Below are 26,775 nucleotides of genomic sequence, written 5' to 3'. Positions count from 1 at the left end.
CTCCCGCGGCGGCAGGCCTGCGAAAGCGTCCGCCGCCCGGTAGCTATATACACGTATACAGTATCGCACGAGAAGAGTCTCGCTCACATCAACGCGCCGCGCGCGGAGGAGAAAACAACTCGAGCAGCAGAGCCGCGAACGCGCTCGCACGTCCGAGCACCGCAAGCGACGCGCGATCCCGCCCGGGGAAAGATCCTCCCCGCTCCTCGGCACGACCAGCCGCGCGCGCGCCCGCCGCGACACACCGCTCCCCAGGGCCTGCTTCCCGCGCCGCTGACGCCCAGCGGACCCTGCCAGCAAGCGGCTCAGGTAGGGATGGCGCCGCCGGGGCCTGGGGGGCCGGGCAGGGCGGGGTGTTCGCGGCGCACTCACAGCCGTTCCCCCTTTTGTTGTTGCTGCAGGTCCTGATCCGAGAAGTGGCGGAGAAGGAGGTAAGCGGCGCCGCACGCCCCGCGCTTGCCCCGCTTGCGGCCTCTCTCTCCGGCCCGGGCGCCGGGGGCTTTTCGGGGAGGGGGCGGCCGTGAGTGACTGAAAGGTGCTTTTTCTTCCCTAGCTGCTGCCCAAGCGCACAGACTGGACGGGCAAGGAGCATCCGCGGAGCTACGAGAACCTGGTGAGCCGAGCGGCCGGCCGGCGCAAGGCGGCGGGGAAACTTTCCGAGCAGCCCAATAAAAATTGAATTTCCCGCAAAAAAATTTTTTTTTGCAACTTAAAAAAAAAAAAAGAAAAGAGGGAAAAAAAACTTCAGGGAGGTTTGATCCCCTTGTCAGTGACAGTGAGATGAGGAGGGGAGGCTGCTGCCCCGGGGCAAGCCCCCCACTGGAGGGGTCCCGGAGTGAGGGTAAATAACAACAATTGTCCTAATGGGAGAGCCCCAGAGTCACTGTGCTAGAAATAAAGGTACGTCATGGATGTTGTGCAGGGAGAGCAGGAGGCAGTGAGGGGAGGAGCGAGCGGAGAGAGCCTGTCGGAGCCAGCCTGGCCGGCAGGAGATGGGGGCGCTGTACTCTGCAATCCTGCTTTACACACACAAAGGCTCAGAGCTGCTGCATCACAACCCCACAACTTCCGAATATCCCCCACATCCTCATCTGTGGCGCATACATGTGGTGGGGGAGGAGGAGGATGGTCGCCAGCTGACTGATTGACGGGGCAATACCCCGAACTCAGAAAGCTTAAGTTTGCTTTCTGTAGGGGCCTGGCTGTGTATGTGACTCTCAGAATGGTATTTGTCTCCTTTTCCTACCTGCCTGGGATGGCAACTTCATTGACAGGTTTCTGCTCTGAGGCACTATCTCTTGACTCCATGCAACAGAATGTTGTCATAAGAGCATTTATATCATTTATAGGGCACCATTGTGTTGCTAGATTCATAAGATTGGATTTTTTGTACTCTGCTCTCCCTGTAAGTTGCTTTCACTCTGACAGTGCATCTACAGTAGAAAAGTTAGTAGCTGTAATACTGCTGAAGTGTAAGTGCATTGGTGTTAAGCTGCTATTGTGGATGGGCTCAAGCATTTTTTTGCAACATGTGACCTGTAGGTTTTCTTGAAACTGTGGGCAAAAGGCCTAAGCCTTGTCTGCATTAGCAATTTATCCACTAATAGTTATTTTAATATGGGTCTACATTTCTGGACAACCTGAGAGGAAAACTTTGCCCTACGCGTTTTCATAATATTGTCAGTTCAGAAAGCAACATTGTGCTGACAAACCTGTAAATTGATTAGACCAGCTGTAGGTCCCAGTCCTTCTGAGACTTATGCGCATGGTTAACTTTATGTACAAGAATAATACTGTTGATTTCAGTGGGGCTATCCTCATAAAGTTAAGCATTTCTGTAATATGTTGATGATGCTCGTGGTAGAAGAATTTTAATATAAGTCTTTGCAGGTTTTAATTATTAAAACTCACTCTATGATGGAGTGAAGCATTTAAAAAATGCTGTCAAGCTGCAGATTTATAATAGCTGTTCAGATGTGCCTAGTAAATGTAAAACAAACAGATAATGTTGCTCTAATGCTTCTTTTCAAGGTTTAAAACTGAAACTATTAGCTGTTTTAACTAATGTGGGCCAGCAACCTGGATATTTTGCTTTTAAGGGAACTCTAAACAACGTATTTAAAAATAGCAGTTACTTGTTGTTTGTAGCTAGCAGTTACAAGTTATTTCAACTTAAATTTCATAATGATTTTTAGCACATAGTTTTGATGGATATTTGTGGTAGATGGAACAATATTGAATTAGTGAGTTTCTTCAGAGCATGTTGCATGTGGTCAGTGGTCATGAAGAGCTTTTGCTGTTCAGTTTGTTAAATACATTCCCATACTTATGTGTATGAGCTTTTCCTAATCTTCCATAGTGTTTTTAAAAACATGTTGAGAAAAATGTAATAAAGAAATTATGAGACATTATTTTAAACTGTGTTCATCACAGTGTAATATAAATAGGTTTTGAAAATGCTGGTTCTGAGGTGGCAGGCTAGAAGGATATGTATGGGGTTATGGAGGACATCATAAAAGAAGTGACAACAGAAAAGCATGGAAAGGAGCTAGCAGTAGTGGGGCCACTGTAGGATTTTTGGGAAGAGACCCACTGAGGAATATATAGAGACAGGGTACAGCCTCTGATTCATAGGCATCAGGGACATCATGCTTTTGGAGCATAGAGGGTTCCTGCAGAGGGAGATGAGAATAAATAAATACCAACTCAGTATTATTATTGAATAGCATATAATATGCGGATTTTCACTGGGGAGGGTGAGGAGGAGTGGAATATGGTTCTCCATAATCCATGAAATCCCAAATGTGTGCAGGACTTCTATGGATATGGAGAAATGCTGCTACTTCTCTCCCCCACCTGTACATTCCTTACAATACCCTCTTATATTTTTGATAAGTATTTGCATGATTTTCTTTTGCTTTAAAGTAAGGGAGGGAGGAGAAAGGCCATAAACAGTTAGTATTTTCATATATTTCTTACCTTCCTTAATTAAACAAGAGTGTATGCCTTAATTGTATTGCTTGATCGTGTTGGTTTCTGAAACCTGGCATTCAGCATATCAGCATAGAAGTATTTAAGAAAAAATGGATTTACTGAATTTAAACAGTTCCAATTAAGATTTTTTTTAAAAATCTTTTGATTTGTCATTTAAGAAGCTTTCTTTGTTTTCTCTTAACTCTAAAATATCTTTTAATGTAAATATTTAGGTTGGATGTCAATCTGTAATGTCAGCTCTGGTGTCTTTTAGTTTTGGTTCTTAAAAGTCTGAAATGTGAACTTGAAAAGGTTACTGATGCAAATAGTGTTGTAGGCATCCTTTGCCATGTGCCAATATCAGTCTCTTACCTGAAAGCCCTCGGTTCCCACTGAAGTCAGTAAAGGCAGGGGTAGAAAGAAGCTAAATAGGAACCAAAAGTATCAATGTGATAAATAAGTGACTCCAGAAATTAAAGGGAATTGAGGTTACTCAGTACTTTGTGGAATTTGACTTTAAACGTTGCTTTGTGTGGATTTGTAATTGTTATAAAGGTAGTGCAGATTTACCTTAAACAGGAATATTATAGCATCTTAATGCATTAAGTGTTCTGATTTAAGTTTTATCAGATACTTGGATTTATTAAAAGGTTTTCTTGGAGAATGATGCTTTGTTAATTCTTAATTTTATTAAAATCATAGCCTTAAAATATTACATATTTTATTGCTAAAATTTAAGATTATTCAAACAAGTTACAAAATTTAATGTACTGGTCACCACTTGTTTTTTATTTATTGCTTGCTCGAACAGTGAAACTACATTTGTCTATTTCTGATGCACTAATATATTCTGCTGTTTTGGGTTTCCAACACTGCAGGAGAATATATAAATTCAAAAAACTCAATCTAACTTCCTTTTTCATAGTTCAAGCAGATATTTTCCTGTACAGTAACTCCTTGCTTAATGTTGTAGTTATGTTCCTGAAAAATGCGACTTAAAGCGAAACAATGTTAAGCTTATCCAATTTCCCCGTAAGAATTAATGTAAAGGGGGCAGGGGGAAGCGGGGGTTAGGTTCCAGGGAAATTTTTTTCACCAGACAAACACACACACACACACAGTATAACAAACAATTTAATACTGTACACAGCAATAATGATTGTGAAGCTTGGTTGAGGTGGTAAAGTAAGAGGGTGGGATATTTCCTGGGGAATGCCTTACTGCTAAATGATGAACTGGCATTCAGCTTAGCCCTCAAGGGTTAACAGGTTGTTGTTAATGTAGCCTCACATTCTACAAGGCAGCACAAATGGAGGGAGGGGAGACAGCATGGCAGACAGACACACACACCCTGTGTGTCGGGGAAGGGGGGGAGAGAGAGATGCGCATTGCCCCTTTAAATATGTTGACCCCACTCTTAAGTACATTGCCTTTTAAAAAAAAATCAGGAAGTTGAGACAGCAGCTGCTGCTAGCAAGCTTTCGCTGTCCTGAGCCCTGTCCTGTTCCCACCCTGCTCTATATGTAGAAAGGGTAAGTGGGGAGGCAGGAGTAGAGGGGAGGTGAAGGCCCTGACTTTAGCCTCCCTCTACCACCCTTTTCTGCATAGCAAGCAGGAGGCTCCTGAGAGCAGCTCCAAGGCAGAGGGCAGGAGCAGCATGTGGCAGTGGGAGGAGGGACAGCTGAACTGCTGGTAATTGGTAGCCTGCTAGGCAGCTGTTGCACACGGAACTTAGGGGAGCAGGGAGCTGATAGGGGGGCTGCCAGTCCACCCTCGTTCCAAGCCCCCACCAGCTAGCTGCAACGGGCTGTTCTTCCTGCAAGCAGTGGACAAAGTAGGCGGCTGCATTGCATAACTTTAGATGAACATGTTCTCTAATTGAGCAGCAATGAAACAAAGTTAACCAGGACAACTTTAAGTGAGGAGTTACTGTAGTGGTATTTTCAAAAAAACACCTATTTGTGGCCTAAGCTATGTGAGTGTTCTTTGCTAGAGAGTCTCTTCCTCCCAAGTGTCAGACTGTCTTTCCTAATATTGATGTTATAATTTTCTATTTGTATCATGGTAGTACACAAAAACACATGAGCTTTAATTGAGCAATCGGGTCCATCGTGCCATTTGCTGTACAAACACTAAGGAAGAGACAAATAGTTTTGCAGGAGCAAAACATCAAGGCATGTTTATTAAAGTTCATAGCTAACTTTTGGTTGATATTTATGTTCTCTCAGTCTTCACTTCCATTTCCTGTTGGAAGACTGAGCTTTTCTGGTGAAAAGAACAGAAACAGCTGTTGGTAAGATGCACTGCCAGTTCCCCAAAGAATGCACTTGATAAGGAGCAAAAGGATATTGTTTCTTATTTTGTGTGTCTCTGTAGCTAGCTGCCCAGCCATGGTAGCTAGCTATGTGGTTCCAATAAGTGATTTTGGTCCACTGTAGTTGCAGGGACGCTTCCTTCCCTCTTGCTGCCTCCTGCTATTCTGTAGGTCTCCTCTTGACAAAGGAGAAAGCAAGACTGTCACCCACTCTTAGCAGCAAGCTGGTGTGTTGAGCTGTGTTCAGTCTGTGATGTGAGCGTGTAGTTGCTATGTAAATATCAGGTGTTTTTTATTTTAATATATTGTGTTCTACAGGTAGGTTTTAAAGTCTATTTCTATTAGACTGTCTTTATATGGGGCAGGGACAGAGACAGAACTCTTGGTTGAAGGCTGATTACAGGATCATAGATGTTGCAGCTTGCTCTCTTCATCCTCTAAGAATGCTATGAGGAAGCTGTTTAAGGCAAGTTTAGGCTAATGGGGAGATTAGCTCTCTGAAGGGTGTTAACATCCTGTAAGCTCCATATGGGAATGCTTGTGGGAAGGAGACAGAAAGGGAGCTGTGCCACTGCAGCGAATCAAAATCTAGTATCCTACTTCCTCATCTCATCTTTGAGACATTCAGGCAGTTCTCTCCCTTTCAGCTACTTTCTTATATGTCTGATTTCCTTTCCCCAAATCAGCAGTGACATTGTGGGGTCCACACCAACTTTGGGAGAGGATGCAATGATAGAACTGGGACTCTTGTGTCTTACTAACAGTCTTTCTGTCCTCAGTATTATCTGTATTGCCCTTGTTTTCAAAGTGAAAGTGGGTAGATGTACGCTTTAAGGCCCATAGAATAACCTTCTTAGGCACTGGATCTGCAAAGATTTACCCCATGTGCTTAGCTTTATGCATAGTATGTAATCTCACTTCAAAGAGACTACTCACAATGCATAAAGTTAACGTGTCTTGAATCTTCATGGGGTGGGTAACAGCGTTAGATAGTAAACTGCACTATAGCTACCCTGTATTTGGTTTGTGTTTGTACAACACCCAGCAAAATGGAGTCTGTCCCAGTGCTTACTGGGGCCTCTGGACAATATTGCAATTATTGTTTAATAACAATTTACCCCTTAATAAATGGATGAGATGATGATGGCTCCTTCAGGAAGTCTAGCACCGTACAGGTGTCTGCATGGTGTAAAGTGGACAAAAACGAAATTTTCAGAGAAATGAATCTAGAAAAACAAAAGAAAATGTAGTTTGTTGCATCCCAGATAACTTTCTAATATTTGCTAGATAACATTTATCAGTAATAGTTTTTTGTCTCTATAAAGTTTTGAAAGAGGTTCTGAAAGGTGTAAGGGAATGATAATAGGTCACTGTTCAGATATCTCTTATTGATAGTGTGACAAAAATCATACCCATCTGGAGCTGCTGTTCACTGTATGTGAATTTAGATGTCCTCAGTTTAGTTCTGCTAGACAAGTGTTCACATTGTACAAATCATTCCCATACAGTCGCTTTAGCTGGGAGTGTCAGAGAATTACAGATTGTTATATAATCTAGAGTAAATTTAGGACAGGGATATTTTCCATTTAATGACAACAATAATTAAAGCTCCTAACACCTCTTTGTTCTCTTTGTTGCTATATAAATGATTAATGTCTATGGAAAGTAAATACCCTTTTGCTCCTGTTTCCTTCTGATCTTGATTAAGGAACATTGTTAAGACTTTGAATAAATAGACTTTAGTTTCCAAGATTATCTATCTAGTATTTCTTACCAGGACTTAATTAACTTTAAATATTTTAAAATTCCAAAATGCTTGAATAAGAAAATATATATCAAAATTTTATAATTGTGGATGAAGCAAATTAGATTTGTGTTTCTTAAATAATTGGCTTAATTTGCAGCAGTGAAAATTTAGGTTAGATATTGGGAAAAACTATCTAACTTTAAAAATAGTTAAGCACTGGAACAAGTTACCTTGGGAGGTTGTGAAATCCCTATCATAGGAGTTTTTTAAGACAAACATCTATCAGGGATGGCCTAGGTATGCTTAATCCTGCCTCAGCACAGGGGGATGGATTAGATAGATGAATGTCTGTTAAAACATTTTAAATACTCCAACTTTTTGCAAATTTCCTATGTTTGCAATAGGACAAAAATTGTGTGGTCTCAGGACAGTTGGTTCCAGTTAGCTCTGTTTCATTAGCAGTAAAAGTAATCTCAAGTTAAAAGAAAATGTCTCTGTAGTGTTTTATAGCCAAATCCCCATCTTTGTTTAGCCTATATATAAATCAGAAGATACGTCAGATGTGAAAATTAATTCTTATAAGGAAGCATCTCAGAGGGAGAATAAGAACACTTCAAAATTAGGAGTTGCAATAGCAGCTATTTCTCTCTGAAGCAGTTTGGCACTGGCCATTGGTTATAAGATGCTGATGGTCTGTTCCAGTATGACAGTTGCTGTAATTCATTTTTTTGCTTTGTGTAGCACTTGATACACTGTGTGGCAATATATGTATGGTTCTAAAGGTGGTTAAAGATGGCTGGATTGAGTATTCCAGACTTTGAAATATAGGTAACTGATTTAAAAAAAAAAAACAGTTTTCTGAGGAAATTCAGTCCACTAGATCATTCTTTCTGTGTTGAAGTTCTTGATGATAAAATTGTAGTTAGCTCAGGTCACTGTTAGCATAGAAATAAATAAGCCAGTATTTTGGAAAATGTGTCAGTATTGGTATTGCTTTGGAGGATGGGTTTATGATGACTTAATGTTAGAGTCCTGGACATTTGAATATCTGTGTAGCTGCATTTTGTATATGTCCACTTTGGTCCTAGATAGTTATTGGTAAATATAGAGCTGACAATGGAACACTTTGTTTCTGGAAAATATTATTTTATGGTTATGGTCTGAAAACTGACACAAAATAGCACTTATTACTTAACACATCTGATTCCTGTTTTAGAGTCTGCTTAGTTTGGTGTTTAAACAAAACAAAACATGTTCTCTACTTCCAATAGCTTGGCAGAGCCAACACAGGTAAGAGTGAGAGCGCTGTATTCTATTTCTTGTTCATCATTAATATAGTTACATCACTTATCTGTGCAGTTCTTTTGAAAACTGAGGGTGAGGGTGGGGGTGCACGGAGGTGTTAGTGGCAATCCAAGATGACTTGCAAGACCCTCTTATTCTTGTGGTGATATGCAAGAAGGAAGGAATCCAGCTAGAATTTCATAATCTAGATAGTATTCATAGGCCTGGCATGAACCCTCCTTGCCCACCCAGATTATTTGTAGACGATGTGTATTTTATGTTGAAATCTTGATGTCAAATACTGAATCATACAGTGCTCTCTTTTTAGAGCCATATTGTGTTGCATATCTAAATATTCATCCCTTGTTTTGTCTTTCCCTTTTTCTCCTCTGCTCTGTCAGACATCAGGATAGAGACAAGTTTCTATCTTCCTGTCTCTTTACCTCCTTGTCTTGCTGTATGTAACTTGTTTCTGACTTGGCGTCTTACAGCTATTATCTTCTTTAGTGTGGTGTTTTTTCTGCTCACTTCTGCCTGCCCTGAGAGCAGTTTTACCAGGTTCCTCTTTGCACCTGTTCTTGTTGCACTCAGCTTTTTGTTTTCCCTGTTTACACACCCTTTCCTTCAGCAGGCCACCTCATAGGCTTTTATCTCCCTTTCTGGAGCTGTCACCCAACTACTCATTCTTCCTGATGTTTATTCCGTACCCTTACAGTGAATAACTTCACTTCCCATATGGATATTCTGGCTGACTCCATCCAACTTCCCCCCCTTACTAGTTGTTCTCACTTAGTCTTCACAAAGAATTGGTCCCTTAAATTCCTCTTTTACTGCTACCATACTTCATTTAATACTCTTCACTTTCTTGCTGTCTTTTGCGCAGTCACACTTTTTTTTTCCAGACTCCCGCTCCATAAACTTCTTTCTCTTAGAAGACAACCCAACCTCTTGCTTCCATCTCTGACCTCCGTTCCATGGTTTTCACTTTCTGATCCACCTATTTCTTTGTGTTTGACTCATTTACTCCTCTAACCAATCAGACTGTCAGACCACCCATGTCCTGGCTCTTTGGTTGCATTTGTCTACTCCTTTTCCCAATTTGCAAAGCAGAGTCCCCATATATGCTTCCACTACACATTTTGTTCCTTTAGCTACTCTTCCTGAGTAATACTAATTCGTGTAATTATAAGCTTACACCTGAGGGAAAAGGATGTGGTTACAGGAACTCCCACTCAACTGGGGGTCTGCGAGCTCTTTCAAGGTTGACTGTGGGCCCTGCGGCTGAAACTCAGAGTCCAAGCCCTAGTGCGCCCCCCCCCCCGCACCCCCCATGGGGCTGAAGCCTTGATGCCTGGTGTGGCCCCCGTCCCCCGTGCGGGACTGAAGCTTTGAGCCCTGGTGCTCCTTTTGAGGCGGAAGCCCTGAGCCTGTGGGCAGAGTTGGGGACGTGGAGGGCATTGTCCCCTCCTACCCACGAAATGGCAGCGCAAGAGCACGGCAGTCCCGGTGGGCAGCTCCACACCTCCTCCCCCCCATCTCATCTCCCCACCCCCTGACCAGGTTGGAGGTGGGAAGCCAGAGCTGGGCAGTTCAAGGCAGCTGCTGCTATGGCTGGTGCCATGGAGCAGGCAGCGGCAGCGTTCTCTCCTCCTGCTGGTGCCCTGGGTTGCAGCTCCTCCTCAGCTGGCAGCCCCCTTTGCTTCCACAGAGGCAGCTGGTGGGAGCCGCCTGGGTGGGGAGACCTGGCTCCGTGGCTGGCAGACCCCTCTGGGAACGGGGACCACAGGGGAGCCCTCCCAGTACATAGCCCTGATATCTCTCCCTATATCCTGAGCTACCTCCTCCCTGCACCTTGACCTACCCCCCTGCCTGCACACAGCGCCAGCTGCACCCCTCCCTTTACCTTGACCTGTCCCATGCCTGCACACAGCCCCAGCTACCCGGCTCCCTGCACATGAGCTACCCCCCTGCCTGCACACGGTCCGAGCTACCCCCCTGCCTGGACACAAAGCTGTTTTCAAACTTTTTGAGCTAAGCTCCCCACCTTTGAGTTATAATTTTTGATTGCGTCCCCACCCATCCCCCAACCCAGACAAGCTTGGTGGTCTGCTGAGGTGAATCAGGGGTGGAGGTGGCACTCCCTCCCTGGACCCTGCCATACGGAGGTGGCACGAGCCCTACTGGTCCCTGCTCTCCTCCTCCTCCCCCCTCGTAGAAGTCAAACTCAGCTTGTGTCGAGACCCCTTACTGGGCCCTGGAGTATGTACAGCATGTTGAGGGGTGCCTCTGAGAGAAACAGGTTGAGAACCCCTGTTTTAGGAGACTTCTGACTTAGTTGGCTAATATTACACTAATGTGCCCTAGAACTAGGTTAAAATACTGTTTTGGTAACCAATACAAATTATTATTTCTTAGCTGACATTTATCTACAGCATAAAACTGCTACCTAATTTGTCATGATTGTCTTTGCACAAAAGAGGTCTGCGATTTAGAGTAAAAGGGAATTTGCATGGTGGGCATGAGGTGTATTTGCAGAATGTACAGCACCACCTTGTAGTGGCTAGAGCCAAGATTAATACAAATAGTCTTCATTTTCTAAAGTACTTCTGAAATGTCACTTTTAGAATTATACATATATAGACCTTGTTTTTGTTTATAGTGGTTTATAAAACAGATACAGGTACATGACAAAAATCACAAAAAAGAGATCTGATCCAGGAAGTAGGCTGGCTGGAGCTTAAGTATGTTTCAAGGCTGACCTTGGACTCTGAGCTTCAATATTCTATCTATTTCAGCTTTTTTAATTTTTTTTAATTCAGGCTGTTGAAGTTAAGTAGTGCCCAGGTGCTTAACTGAGTAAAATACTTTTAAACAAACCGTATTCTGATGGGAGGAGTTGGCTAATGGTAATTTAGTATACTGTATTAGTATTTCTTCTCTGGAGACATAGGTTCAGATTTGACTTTCATTGCCAATGGAAAGTATTTGATCTCAAATATAGCTGCACAGTGGGCATTATTTACTTACAGTCCAAGTATAGTTCCTGGAAGGGAGAAAAGGGAATAAAAGAAAAGGAAACAAGATTGGGAATCATAGCTAGAATCAGCTGCACGCACCTCTAAATGTTGTTCGTAGCCAAGGATGTGTAGTGTTTAAAAAGCACCCAAAATTATAATTTTCTTTGATTTGTTTTACCTTTTCTGTTGAAACAAGTTCAGAGATGTCTCAGAACACCTTTTTTTTTTTTTTATTTTTTTTATTTTTTTTTTTTAGAATTAGTGTGTGTGTGTTTAGAATAATGAATCATGGCAAGGAAGTGCTTGAGTTCTCTGGTGTTTTTGCTGTCCTGTTGACACTAGCTGTGTTTGTCTGAAGTCATTTGTACTTTTAAAAAAATGAATTTGAGATGAATATATGCAGTGCTTTATTGTGCTTTATATAGCTACTTGTATAACTTTTTTAAATACGGATTTTTCAATTGCATGTTGTAAGTCATATCTCAGCTCAAAGCTAGTCGGAATTCAGGTCATTCACAATGGTTTTTATAAATGTGACAGATGACTCAAATGAGAACAACAAAAGAAAAATTCCTTCCTCCACCATGAGAATCTTAAAATGGTGAAAAAATAAATAAGGCTTTTCCAGAGTCTCAGTTTTGTAGTTCAGCACTCGTATGTTAATAAATGACTGCAACACAAAGTATGATAACAGCATGTGAGCAAGACAGTAATACATTTGAAGAAGAATAAGGTATGTTCCTTCTAATTGGGTACAGTGTAGGAATATGAGCAATGTTCATCCTCCTTAAAATGTCAGTCATGGCCTTCTGCAGTTACAGTATAACAAAACATAACAAGCTTTCATTGTGAGATAATCTAGGATGATTTTTTTGTCACAAAATAAATATAAAAACCATGATGCAGGATTATTATTGAAACAAGAAACCAATACACACTAGGTACTGTTATTAGAATGTATATATGAAGCAAATAAAATTGTGAGATTTTTCTTGATTTTTTTCAGATGCTTTAAGCTAGCAGTAGATTATGTATTAGAAGACATTATTTGTTAATAGCAGGATTAACAGTTTGTAATAGGATTTAATTGTGGTCACTTATATAAGTATATTTTGAAGTTGATCCTATAGCACTAAAAAGACCTATCTGACCTGTAATCTAAGATGTTCAAAAGAATAGATAAGGACTTTAATTCGCCTTTTCTGGCCAAAATCCAGTTTTAAACTGGTTTGATATTAAAATCAAACAGCTGTCATAAAGCATATGTGATCGATGTTAGAAGTGTGCTTTGATGCCAGTGCCACACAGTTGACAAGAAGTACGTGATCTCCAAATCAACCTGAAAAGGTTTCCCCTCCTTATTTCACCAAAGGCATGGATTTCTTTGAATAAATAGTGTATAATAGGGTTTTAAAAATTTATTTGACTCAAACTTTTTTGACTCATGAAAGTTTATACTTAAAATTTTAAATTAAGGAGATACTGGTCATGCCTTCATAGTTAAGGCTGAGGTTTTTTTACATTTAACATTGAGGTTGGCTCTCTTTTTTATGTATGAAGAATACAGTCAATCATCCCAAAAATTGCAGCACTTACTCTTTGAGTACAGAGTGACTTTTCTAAGAACTGTATAAATATCGGGATATTTTACAATACTATTTTCTCATTTTGTTTCAAAGTAATTTAAATTGATCAGAAGCATATTTAAACGTGAGGCTGGACACATTCTTTGCATTTTTCTATTACCTTAAATGACTGAAGAGCTGCTTTATGCTTTCTGTCATTTATGTAAATTACAAAATCGTAAACATGAACTGTGCTTATAATACACTTGGTATACTTTGAACAGAGGAAATTAATTAGTATCAGCTGGAGTAAATTTACCATCTTAAAGGTTTTTATCTGTTTTGATCATTTGTTTAAAGTTATAAACTATTTTTTAGTTTGCTCATTTCTATTAAAAATTTTAGTAACAAACTTAAGAAGAAAATGAAGACTTCAATAGTAATATTACAAAAATGATTGACTTCACCTTTATCACATTTTTTTTTTTCTGTCACATAATAGGTGAAGTATTATAGACACTTGGCACCTGATCACTTGCTGCAAATATGCCATCGACTTGGACCACTTCTAGAGCAGGAAATTCCTCAGAGCGTCCCTGGAGTGCAAACCTTATTAGGAGCTGGAAGACAGTCTTTGCTTCGCACAAATAAAAGTATGAAAATTCACAAGGGGGCTTAAAGATGTCATTTTCACTATTTCATGCTATATTTTCATGTTTATAATTTTTTTGTAAACAGGTTGCAAACATGTTGTGTGGAAGGGATCTGCTCTTGCTGCATTACATTGTGGAAGGCCTCCAGAGTCACCAATAAACTATGGCAGCCCACCTAGCATAGGTAAGTCAATTTCGTTATCACACTGAAAAGTATGACATTGCTAGTGGAGCATTTGTAAATTCAGCAGAAATTGTTTATTGGTGTGATAGTTGGGTATTTGTATTTTACTCTCTCATGTGCTATGTACCTTGTCCCTACCATTACTTCTGTTAGGATGGTCAGTTATCCTGTTTTAAACATGACAGGATGTACAATGTAGGTCCAAATATTATCAATCCTGTTTTGAAGCTTATTTGTTTTATTTGAGCTTTGAGGTATGAATTTCAATAAAATATTTCAAAATTATAAAAACAAGCAAACAATATTTGGCTAGCTGACAACATGGTTGCAAAAATGAAGTAGTAATAAGCTGCAGATAGGATTGCCTATCATGTTAATGACTTATTTGAACTCAAGACACTATGGTCTACCTCCACTTCTGGAAAATACAATAGTATATGCTGCTTGCCAGAATTCTTTTCTTTGAAGAGATTTTTTTAGTGTAGGGCCTTGTAGCAGAGAATATTGTTTCTCTTCTTCGACTGTTTAGTCCCATTTGCTTATTTCTTAGTTTTGTCCATATTTGCTTTGTGCTATAGCATGGAACATGCACATGTTCTCTCTGTTGCAAAATGGCAGAATAACAGAAGTCTAGAAGGGTATATTTTACTTTCTCTTCCTTTTTGTTTTTCTGTGATTACTTCGAAGTTCTCACTCTGTCACTGAGGAAGTGTTTCATTAGTCTTCAGCCTGTAATGAGGGACAGTTGTTTTGTCTTCACTACCCTGCTGGAGGTAAAGACATGTACATGATTTAGGAGGGAACTCATTGAGTCTCAGTCTCTTCCTGTCGTAGAAAGGATAGCAGTGAGCAGAAATCTCACATTTTAAGCTTCCATCCATGCAATCCTGCTATAGTTCCGCTTTCCATAAGGACAATAGCTCAGTGAAAATAGGTATATTGACAGTGAGTGAAAACTTACCCAGAACCTCTTCAGGTTTAACACTGAGTTAACAATATTTTGAGTTCTTCAATGAGTTGTTAGATTTCTCTTACTTTAAGAAGTCAAGTTGGTCTCCTCTTCCTCCATTGTAAACTCTCCAGTAAAAGTGATAGATGTCAACATAAGAGCAGTTTTGACATTGATTTTACAACGATGACATAAATGGAAAGAGACTAGTTTCCCTCAAGAAAAAAATGAAATTTAAACAAAATTTAAAACAGAAAAAAATCTTTATTTTTTATTTTTTTTTTGGAACCTGCTGGGAGGTGGGGACAGAATAAAACAAAAATAAATCTAGGAAGCAAGTTCTACCAGATGTCTTCAATAGCTCTTCTGGGACTGAAATGGGGACCTCTCTCAAATAGGTTTTCAGGCTTTGTATATTAAGCAGCAGAAGGGTGGATTGATTTAACACTAATTTAAATCAAGATTTCTTGCTTGCTGATTTAAGTAATTGATGTTAATCTTGTTTTGGATTTACTTTTTAGTTATTTTCCTAAAGAAAGGTTCATTTTCATTAGTTAGTATAAGTATAAAAACATGTTGTTGGAACACCATATAGCCCATATATTAAATTTGGTACTTTCTGTTAACCAGGAGGATACATTATGTCTATACATGCTTATTTAAGGACTCTCATAATTTAACATACATTTATTCAGATCCTAATAGTTATTCTTGGTATTTGTGTTAAGTTGCATGTAGATGGGAATTCAGTTGATTTTAAATGTACAAAAACAGCATTGAAAAATTGCTTTTATTAGTTAAATAAGACTACCTTAAATGTGTTGGATATTTTTTCCTATGTAAGCTTATCAAAACATATTAACTGATTTATTAAAGGAAGTATTAACTGTAGTTAGTGAATTGACAGATTGCTTCTGGTCTCTGTGGGCCAGTTTTTCAAAGGTATTTAGGCACCTAAAGATGCAGTTGGGTGCTTTTGAAAAATTCCACTTGGCACCTAACTGCACCTTTTGGGTGCCTAAATACTTTTGAAAATCTAGCCCCATGTCCTTATGTTTTTTAGAATTAGATCTCATCTTCTCCCACCTGGTTTTTATTCATAGACTGGAAGAGGAAAACAAGCTTTCCTGCTTTTTCAACTCAGTTTCTCAGCTTTGAATGAACTAGCCCAAATGAAGAAAATATTTTCTCAGCAGTTGCTAGTTAAACTGAAACCAAAAGTTGTTAATGCGACAGTTTTTCTGCACAACAGAAACTTAAAGTTCTTACACTGTAAATAATATAAATACTAGCATTTACACCATTCCAAGGACTAATAATGATATATGCGTGGTTCTCAAACTTTTTTTTCATGGGCCACTTGAAAATTGCTGAGGGTCTTGGCAGACCACTTAATGATCTTTCCAAATGTTGTTTGTACCATTAGCTAACTGTTGTAAAGCACTTTGGATAAAAGTGCTATATAAAAAAAAATAATAATTAACGTTTTTCGTTCTGCAAATAAAAGCACAAGACTCATATTTTAATATCAGTAGTTTTACCTTTCTAATGCAATGGATGTGCCCTCTCTCTCCCTCTGCGGCAGTCCCTAAGCTGGGGCTGGGAAGGAGGCGGGGTGGGCGGGTTGTCTTTCCTCAACCACAGAGCTGAGGCTGGGAAGGAGGGCTGTCTCTCCCTGGCAGTCGCAGCCCTGGAGCTGGGGAAAGTCACCCCTTTCTCTGGCCGCTGCAGCCCTTCACGTCCCAAATTCCCCCCACCTTTTCTTCTCACCCCACTGCTCCCTGCCACCTACCCTCTATTCCCCCCAAGGCCACCACCTCACCTTACATGTGCGTCTTCTCCAGGGTCAGGGCACCTAATTAGTGGCGCCATGCCTGCATGGCGCCACTAATTAGGTGAGTGGCCCTTCATTCTCTCATGTGTGGCTGCCCAGGTGCACACCTTAGAGGTAACTATCCGCAGACCACCTGCATGGAGCTCACAGACCACTGGTGGTCTGTGGACCACAGTTTGAGAACCTCTGATATAGATAATGCAGTATATAGCATTGTGACATATTTAGGATGTTTGAGTTGTCTATTTTCCCCCTTACTTTGTGTTACTTAATTCAGCACCTTTTAAGGACATAAGAATGGCCATGGTGGGTCAGTCCATCATCCACCTAACCCACTATTCTGTCTTCCAACAGTGGTCAGTGCCAGATGCTTTGAGGGAGGGAGCAGAACAGGGCAGTTACTGGGTGATCCATCCCCTGTTGTCCTGCCCCAGCTTTTGGCAGTCTGAGGTTTTGGGACACCTGGAGCATGGGATTGCATCCCTGACCATCTTGGCTAATAGCCATTGATGGGCCTGTCCTCCATGAATTTAATTCTTTTTTTTAACTCAGTTATATTTTTGCCTTTGTAACATTCCCTTGCAATGAATTGCACAGGTTAACTGTGTGCTGTTTGAAATGCATCCTTATGTTTGGTTTAAACCTGGCTATTAATTTAATGGGTGACCACTGGTTCTTGTGTTATATGAAGGAGTAAATGACACTTTCCTATTCGCTTTCTCCACACTGTTCATGATTTTATAGACCTTTATCATGTCCCCCCTCAGTCGTCTCTTTTCTGAGGTGAACAGTCCCAGTCTCTTTAATCTCTCCTTGTATGGAAGCTGTTGCATAGCCCTAATCATTTTTTGTTGTCCTCTGTACCTGTTGCAATTCTAATATATCATTTTTGAGATGGGGCAACCAGAACTGGACACAGTATTCAAGGTGTGAGTGTTCTACAGATTTCTATGGTGGCATTATGATATTTTCTTATGTATTCTTTTCCTAATGGTTCCTAATAATTAGCTTTTTTTGACTCCCACGGTTCATTTGGGTAGATGCTTTTAGAGAACTATCCACAGTGACTCCAAGATCTTTCTTGAGTGGTAATAGCTAATTTAGATGCCATCAGTTTGACTGTATAATTAGGATTCATTTTTCCAGTGTGCATTACTTTGCATTTATCAACGTTGAATTTTATCTGCCATTTGGTTGTCCAGTTTTGAGATTCCATTGTAATTTTTTGTCAGCTTTGGATTGAACTATCTTAAGTAGTTCAGTCTCTTCTGCAAACTGTGCCACCTCACTATTTACCCCTTTTCCAGATCATTTATGAATGTGTTGAACAGCAGAGGTCCCACAGATGCTTAGGGGACCCCGTTATTAACCGCTTTCCTTTGTGAAAACTGACCATTTGTTCTGACCTTTTATGTCCTATCTTTTAACCAGTTATTTATTCTTAAGAGGTCATTCCCTCTTATCCCGTGACTTCATGCTTTGCTTAAGAATCTTTGGTGAGGGACCTTGTCAAAGGCTTTCTGAAAGTCCAAGTTCACTACATCCACTGGATCACCCTTGTTCACGTGCTTGTTGACTCCCTCAAAGAATGCTAGTAGATTGGTGAGGCATGATTTTCTTTAAAAAAAAACATGTTGACTCTTCCCAACTAATTGTGTTTCTGTGTGTCTGATAATTCTGTTCTTTACTATAGTTTCAACCAGTTTGCCTGGTACTGATGTTAGGCTTACTGGTTGGCGATTGCCTCTGGAGCCTTTTTAAAAATTGATGTTATGCGAGATACCCTCTGGTACGGAGGCTGATTTAAGTGGCAGCTTACATGCAATTTCATACTTGAGTTCCTTCAGAACTGTTGGGTGAAAACCATCTGGTCCTGGTGACTTATTACTATTTAATTTATCAGTTTGTTCCAAAATCACATCTTTTGACACCTCAGTCTGGGACAGTTCTTCAGATTTGTCACCTGAGCCATTCCTTTGAGGTGTGGCAGTCTCCCTCACATCGTCTCCAGTGATGACATATGCAAATAATTCATTTAGCTTTTCTGCAATGGCCTTGTTTTCCTTGAGTGTGCTTTTAGCACCCTGATCATCCACTGGCCCCACTCATTGTTTGGCAGGCTTCCTGCTTCTGATGTACTGGGGGCAGCACCATTTAGAGAGGGCAGGGGTAGCACGCCCCCCCTTACCCTGCATTGGTGGTGACTGAAGGGGTATGGGCGGAGACAGTGCCCCCCAAAATGGATACATAGGAGAATAGAAGTGATATGTGGGGAGTGGCACCCAAATTCTACCTTCAATTTGGTCCTGGTCCCTCCCCAAAGGAGGAATGTTTGATGTGGGGGTGGTGAGCTGGGTAATGGCTGCCGTGTCCTCCAGGCTCAGGTTGGTGTAGTCCTCTGTGCCTGGAAACCACTGGGTGCCAGTGGCCATGGTGACTGTGTACGACAGCATGGCCTGCTCCGGTGCGCACACAGCCACAAGGAGTAGAGCTTCCCCCACTCTGCCAGCTAAGGACTGAGTGCATGGATGGGCTCCCCAGCAAGCACCCCCTCAGACACAGCCCCTCTCTGCACCCTGAGCTAAACCCCCACCACAGCACACGCCAGTAGCTACCCCTTCCCTTCTTGCTCCCTGAGCTACAGCCCTCTCTGCACACAACTGCTTGCTCCCCCTCTGCCTGCGTCCCGAGCTACTCCCCTGCTTGCACACAGACCCTAGCTATCCCCTGCCTGCATCCTGAGCAGTTTTCAAACTTTTTGAGCTGAGCCCTCCTTTGAGTTTTATAATGGCTGGTCTCTCTGTCTCCCCCCCATTCCCCCAATTATCTGCAAAAAAGTGCCTAAGTAGCCCCTGGAATCATGGTTAAAGTTGTGCCCCCTCCCCCCAACCTGAAATGGCACCCCTGTGGTAGTGGTAAACATTTTTTTGCTATTAATTTTAGTGCCTTCTAGTTGCTCTTCAGATTCTTTTTTGGCCTGCCCTCTAATAAACTTTTAAACTTGACTTGCCAGGGTTTATTCTCCTTTCTGTTTTCCTCAGTTGGATTTGACTTACAATTTTTTAAAGGATTTCTTTTTGCCTCTAGCTGTCTCTTTTTCACTCAGTTGTTTAACCATGGTGGCATTTTTTGGTCCTCTGACTTGTTTTAGGGCTTAGGGTGTGTGCGTGTGTGTACGCATCTAGTTTGAGCCTCTGTTATGGTGTTTTTAAATAGTTTCAGTGCAGTTTGCAGGCATTTCACTCTTGTGACTTTCTTTTAATTTCTGTTTAATCAGCTTCTTCATTCTTCTGTAGTTCCCTGTTTTGAAGTTAAATGCTGCCGTGGTGGGGTTTCTTTAGTATTCCCACCCTACTAGGATGTTAAATGTAATTACCTTATGGTTGCTGTTACTGAGCAGTCTCCCACTTGGACCAGATCCGGTGCTCCACTTAGTACTAAATCAAGAATTTCCTTTCCTCTGGTAGGTTCCAGGACTATCCGCTTCAAGCAGCAGTCATTTATGGTATAGAAATTTTATCTCTGCATCCTGTCCTGGGATGACATGTACCCAGTCAGTATGGGGATAGTTGAAATCGCCATTATCAGTGCGTTTTCTGGTAGCCTCTCTAATCTCCCTGAGCATTTTACCATCCCTATCAGCATTCACTCCATTTTTTTCCATTGGGGGAGGGGGAGGGATTAAAATAATGTGACAGTGATACGTATGGCCTAAAATGGAACAGTTCTAGGCTATTTGATCTAGAATTTGCTGATGACATTGCTTTTACCAATGAAGATGACAATGGACTACAAAAATGTACAAACCAAGTAAAAGAAGTAATGGAGAAGATAGGTTTGAGATGCAATGCAAAGAAATATAAAGTCATGTTAATGGGGACTATAGGGATAGAAATCAAAATTGAAGAGAAACTAGAGAAGGTGGACAATTTTATGTATTTTGGAAGTACCATCTTGGCTGATGGTACAACTTCTGAGGAAATAATAAGAATTGGGAAGGCAAATGTTGCATTTAGAAGACACAAAAACATATGAGAACTCAAAAAACATCTCCCTCAAGACAAAACTGAACGTGTACAAAGCAGTTATCGCCATCACAACATACAGCAGTGAAACATGGCAACTTATCAAGAAAGATATGCAAAATCTGGATGCATTTAATCACAAATGTCTGAGACGAATATTGGGAATAACATATAGAGTTAGGAAGGTGAATGAAGAAGTCAGTAAAATTACTAGACAAGGCACCCTCTCACAAATAATCTACAAAAGAAGGCATCAGTGCCTGGGACATGTACTGAGAATGGAAAAAGAACGCTTACTAAATACCGCCCTTGAATGGAAGCCAGAAAATGCAAGACGAAAGCGTGGAGGACCGCAAATAACATGGAAACGAACAATTCTAAACAACATTAAGCACCTCAACATGAAATGGGAAGATTTGGAGAGAAGGGCAGTTGACAAACAAGGATGGCAAATATGGGTAGCCCAATGTGCAGCAAAGCATGGGATGGTCTAAGTTCTAATCAGCATTCTGGTTAGGAGGTCGGTAGTATATTCCTACTGCTGTAGTCTTACTATTCAAGCATGGAATTTCTATCCATAGAGATTCTGTGGTACAGATTGATTCATTTTAAGATTTTTACTATGTTTGACTCTGTGCTTTCTTTCGCATATAGTGCCACTCCCTCAATAATGTGATCTGCCCTGTCATTGCTATATATTTTGTATCCTGATATTATGTTTCCCATTGATTATCAGGAAGTTTCTGTGGTGCCTGTTATATCAATATCTTCCTGTAATACCACGCGCACACGTTCATCTTTTCTAGTGTGTATATATGGTTCTTGCATTTGTATTTAAGCACTTACAAAATTTGTCAATATTTAGTTGTCTGCCTTCATGTACTGTAATTAAATGGGACTCTGTTTGTTTTTGTTTGACTGTTTCTCTTAAGTTCCAGAACTGTATTTTATCAACTCCTGTCTCCTGTCTTTAACTCATTAAAATTTGAAGGCTTGTTCATGTAGCATATTTTTATTTAAATGATTATAGTAAGTTTAGGCCTTACTATAGGTTCTCATAATTTCAAATTTAATTTTAAACAGGTTTATGTTTAAAGAAAAATTTATTTAAACATACAAAATCCAATTAAAATTGATTTTTATTCTTCTTCGAGTGGTATCCATAGGGGACCGGCTCTGGAGTGTGGCCATATGGCTCGGTATAAGGGGTGTCGCTGGCTTCCCCTACCCTCAGTTCCTTCTTAACGCCAGTGACAGTGCTGGAACATCTTCTTGGTTTGGCAAGCTTCCTCTTTCTCAATCCATCGATACAAACCTTTCCCTGTAAATAGTTAAGTCATTAGTTTCCCTTAATATAGTTAGTCAGTCAGTCAGTCTTGGATGGGACTCAGCCTAGGGACAGAGTATACCCCAGGCTTCAAACCCTGTGATCTCTTTTTTTTTTTTTTTTAACACAGAGTACCCATCAGCTATCCTCATAGTAACTGTCTGAGGTGCCTGGGCAAGACCCATATCAGCAACAAGTGTCTTATCTGTAAAGGGGTCAAACCTTGGACCAAAAAGGAGTGAAACGTATGTCTCCGGGCACTCCTGATGGAATCAGTGCTGACACTGACACCGGAGCTGTCCAGATTGGACTCTGCTCCAGTACCACTGCATTGGTACAGAGCACTCTGGCAGTGCCATCTTTGGGCTGATGCTGATCACTATCCCCAGCACTGTCCAGAAGACAAAGTCTTGGAGGGAACGATCTCCTAATCCCATTAAAGGGAAGGAGAGGGTTGGAGAGGAGAAGAGACCCGAGAAGAGCAACTTCTCACCTCCGAGTGGGAGTTGGGACCCAGCTCAGGTCGAACGGGTTAGCTCATCCCAAGACGTGCCTGCCACCCCAGACAGTGACGCAGGCGTCCAGCACCTGGACATGGTGTTGATGCCTGAGGTCCTGCAGGCAGCACAGGACATATTAGTCTTACCCCTGCTGGGCACACCTGTCAGGGTGGTTTCCCATTCTAAGGGCAAATGTGCCCTGGGACCTTTCCAGTGGCCCCTATCTGTGTTGCACCACTCCCCTCCTTAGGAAGTGTCCCGCCAGCGGTCGCCCGTGCAGAGCTACCAGACCTCAGTCATGGGGAGACAGACCCGTCAGAGCCCCCACTGGTCTCCGGATTTGGGGCACCGATTTCACCAGGCTCGAGACGCAGATCACTGGTGACTTGGTGCAGGACCATGGAGGTGCATTCATCCCTGCAGCACCAGTATTGGGATTGACCTAGCGTCTGACAACGGTCCCAGCAGCCTCGTTACCAGTTGCTGGAGCACTGTTACGGATCACCATCAGGTCAACATTCCCCACCTTGATGGTCGACTTGGTGCTGGTCTGCTGAAGAAGCACGAGGTGTAGATCACTGGGCTGCTGTTGACGGTCCTCTGAACGCCATCGATATCTTTCTGTCCTTCCCTCCCACCCCCCCTTCCCCGTCCCTCTTCAGGGACCCTTCTCATGAGCAACTGCTTGCTGAGGAGTTTCAGAGCCTTCTGCAAATAGGGGCTGTGGAGGAAGTCCCTCGGGAGTACAGGAGCAAGAGATTCTACTTCTTGTACTTTCTGATCCCCCAAAACCATTCTGGACCCGAGAGACCTCAACAAATATTTCAAGAAGTTGAAGTTCTGCATGGTCTCCCTGGCTTTTCTCATTCCTGCGCTGGATCTGGGAGACTGGTATGCTGTCCTCGATTTGAAAGACGTTTACTTCTTCATATTGATATTCCAAGGATACAGGTGATTCCTGCATTTCACTGTCGGCCCCGAGAACTACCAGTTCATGATGCTTCTGTTTTGGCCTGGCTACAGCTCTGAGGGTGTTTACCGAATGCATGATGATGGTGGCCTACATCAGGCGTTGAGGTATCCAGGATTTACCTGTACCTCGATGACTGGCTTATCAAGGGCCACTCTAGGTCTCAAGTCCAGCGAGCGGTGTGCTGTGTCCTGGACCTGTTGATAAACAAGGAAAAATCAACATTAATCGTGGCTCAAAGGATAGAATTAATTGGAGCCATCCCCAATGCCATGAGTGCCAGAGCATTTCTGCTGCAAAACAGGTTCAAGACAATAGTGAGTCTCATTGCTGGAATCTCTGTATATCCCCTAATCACAGCCTGGGTCCATTTCAGGCTGTTGGGCAACATAGCGGCGTGCACTCATTCGCCATGCGAGGCTCAGGCTGTGACCCCTTCAGTGGTGGCTGTCAACAGTGTACATACCATCCAGACTTGATTTGGACAAGGTCGTCACGATTCCACCGAAAGTACTTACCTCCCTGCAGTGGTGGACCGATCCGAGGACAGTCCTGGAAGGAGTTCTGTTTGAGAGTCCTCGACCCTTGGTATCTCTAATATTGGATGCCTCCAATCTTGGCTGGGGAGCACATCCTGGCTCGTTGTGGACACAAGGGACGTGGTCCTCAGAGGAGTTGCCATTGCATGTATACGTCAGGGAGCAGAGGGTGGCACCAGTATTGGGATCGACCTAGTCTCTAGCATTGCAGAGGGCAATCCCCGTAGCCTGCGGGGGTCTTTCTGCCATACCTTTCTGGTCTAAATATGGAGCTTCTCATGGACAACATGACCTCAATGTTTGTTTTACATCAACAGGCAAGAGATGGCCCGCAGCTCATCAGCTGTCAGGAAGTGCTCTGTTTGTGGGTCTTTTGCATCCAGCACAACATCCGTTTCAAGGCATCGTACGTCCCTGGCATCCGGAATGCGCTGGCAGATCGCCTCAGCAGGTCCTTCTCTCCCCACAAGTGTTCCCTCCAGCCGGAGGTTGTCCAGATACTTTTCTGACGGTGGGGAGCTCCCCGAGTGGACGTGTTCGCCACCAGACAGAAGAGGAAATGTACCAGCAATTCTGCGCTCTCTAGGGCTTAGGCAGGAACTCCCTCTCTGATGCCTGCCTTCTGTTGTGGGGTGGGGATCTAATGTACGCATTCCTGCCAGTTCTGCTGGTCAGCAGGATCCTAGCAAAAGACAAGAGATGAGGTGGGAGTCGTTGTGATTGCCCCGACATGGCCTCGCTGGCACTGGGGTTGGCATGCTCATGGACCTGGCTGTGGCTCCCTCATGGCCGCTGCCTAGCCATCTGGATCTCCTCTCGCAAGACCACAGTCTGCTCCTGCACTCAAACCTTCCTTCTCTCCACCTCACGGCTTGGTTGCTGAGTGGCTGAACCTGGAGGAAAGGGCCTGCTCCAGTCAGGTACAGCAGGTCTTCTTGGAAAGCAGAAAACCTTCCACCATGGCAACTTACTTGGCAAAGTGGAGGCGGTTCTCCTGCTGGGCCGAGGTGCATGGCATCTCCACGACAGTCACCTGTGCAATCCATCCTTGATTATCTGCTCCATCTTAAGCAGCAAGGCTTCACACTTGCCTCCATCAAGGTGCACTTGGCAGCCTTATCGCCTTTCCATGAGCAGGTCCAGGGTAAATTGGTGTTTTCACACACATTCGTCCAGTTCTTGAAAGGATTAGAGCAGCTCTTCCCACCGATTTGAGACCTGATTCTGCAATTGGACCTCAACCTTGTCCTCTCGAGACTCAGAGCCTCCTTTTGAGCCACTGGCCTCTTGCTCCTTGTCACATCTGTCAGGGAAGGTAGCTTTTCTTGTAACCATTACCGAGGCGGGGCTCTGAGATTAAAACCCTCACTTTGGAACCCCTGTACACGGTTTTCTACAAGGACAAGGTCCAGCTGTGACCCCACCCAGCATTCCGGCCTAAGGTGGTGTCTCACTTCCATGTTAACTAGGATATCTTTCTCCCAGTTGTCTGTCCAAAGCTGCACTCAACTGCAGAGAAGAGGTGGTGCCACACCTTGAATGTCTGTCACGCCCTGGCCTTCTACTTGGGGCGCACCAAGGCCTTCCACAAGTTGACCCAACTCTTTACTGCGACAGTGGATAGGATGAAAGATTTACCAGTGTCCTCGCAGAGGATCTCTAACGAGATCACATAGTGTATCTGTACCTGTTATGAGTTGGCATGGACTGAGTCACCACCTACACTAAAGACCCACTTGACCAGGGGACAGTCGACCTCGGTGGCTTTCCTAGCTCATGTCCCCACCCAGGACATCTGCAGGGCTGCTATATGGTCATCAGTACACATGTTCACAACACTTTACACCATTACCCAGCAGCACAGAGATGACACTGGATTTGGCAGAGCTGTGTTGCAATCAACAAATCCATGAAGTCCTACCCGCCTCCAGTGGCACTGCTTGGGAGTCACCGACAGTGGAATGGACATGAGCAAGCACTCGAAGGGGAAAAGACAGTTACCTGGTTCATAATTGGTGTTCTTTGAAATGTGTTGCTCATGTCCATTCCCTGACCCGTCCTCTTTCCCCACTGTCGGAGTTTCCGGCAAGAAGGAACTGAGGGTGGAGGGGGAGCCGGCAGCGTCCTTTATACCGTGCCATGTGAGTACCATCCCAATAGGCGCCAGAGCCGGTCCCCACTGTTGAGGGGAAAAACTTCAGGAACTGGTGCATGTGGTGAGCGCACACCTACAATGGAATGGACATGACCAACACATCTCAAATAACACCAGTTACGTAGGTAACTGTCTTGTTTTTTAATTTACTCCGAGAAGTAGTTTCCATCAAATTTCCTGTTTCATCCTGCCTATGGACCCATCATTGTTTAAAAAGTAACCAAGACGTTGAATCCATCCAAAGCAGGAGGAAAAGAACATCCCTGGGAAAACATTTTTTTTCTTTTGGCTCTAAGGAGAGGAAATTTATTAATTTGTTACTTATTATATGGGTGTACTGCAGTGAGGAGTGGGAGGGTTCTAGCAACAGTAGACTATAGGAAAATTCAAAGACTTTAAAAAATTTTTAATGCACAAATAACAAAGGTAAATGTACAGGCACTATGCTTTTCACAGAAGAGTGAGAGGGGTTTGTTTTGTTAGAATATTTTATTTGAATAGAATAGACCTCAACACCAGGAAGTTTGGCTAAATCCTAGTCTTTAAATACATATACTAGACATGCGTTCTGGGTGAGACCTAGAAGACCAATTTAAAGGAAGCAGTTGTTAACTTTAGAGTCAGAAGCTTTTTTGTGAAGAACTAAAGCAGTAGAGAAAATGAGGTGTCTTTTTTTGGTTTTTTATTAAATATATTCCAAGTTCTCTAAGACAAAACTTGAAAATCCCTTCTGAACATT

General features: G+C 42.5%; 1 protein-coding gene across 3 annotated transcripts in view; it reads left to right on the top strand.

The window, feature by feature from the left end:
* Positions 1-290: 290 nt before the first annotated feature.
* PHIP (PHIP subunit of CUL4-Ring ligase complex) overlaps positions 291-26,775 on the top strand; it is a 341,415-nt gene continuing 314,930 nt past the window's right edge. For 2 of the 3 annotated variants that reach the window (XM_032794918.2, XM_032794916.2), the window contains exons 1-5: positions 414-431; positions 554-613; positions 8,251-8,324; positions 13,403-13,553; positions 13,639-13,737. In XM_032794918.2, the coding sequence (XP_032650809.1) occupies positions 8,286-8,324; positions 13,403-13,553; positions 13,639-13,737 (289 nt within the window). In that variant the 5' untranslated portion in view covers positions 414-431; positions 554-613; positions 8,251-8,285. Of the gene's footprint in view, positions 310-401; positions 432-553; positions 614-8,250; positions 8,325-13,402; positions 13,554-13,638; positions 13,738-26,775 lie in introns of those variants that run through there. The other variant, XM_032794919.1, reaches the window with a different exon arrangement.

This window comes from Chelonoidis abingdonii, chromosome 3 (assembly GCF_003597395.2).
Source record: "Chelonoidis abingdonii isolate Lonesome George chromosome 3, CheloAbing_2.0, whole genome shotgun sequence".
Classification (NCBI taxonomy): Eukaryota; Metazoa; Chordata; order Testudines; family Testudinidae; genus Chelonoidis; species Chelonoidis abingdonii.
This window is presented reverse-complemented; position numbering and strand designations above follow the sequence as displayed.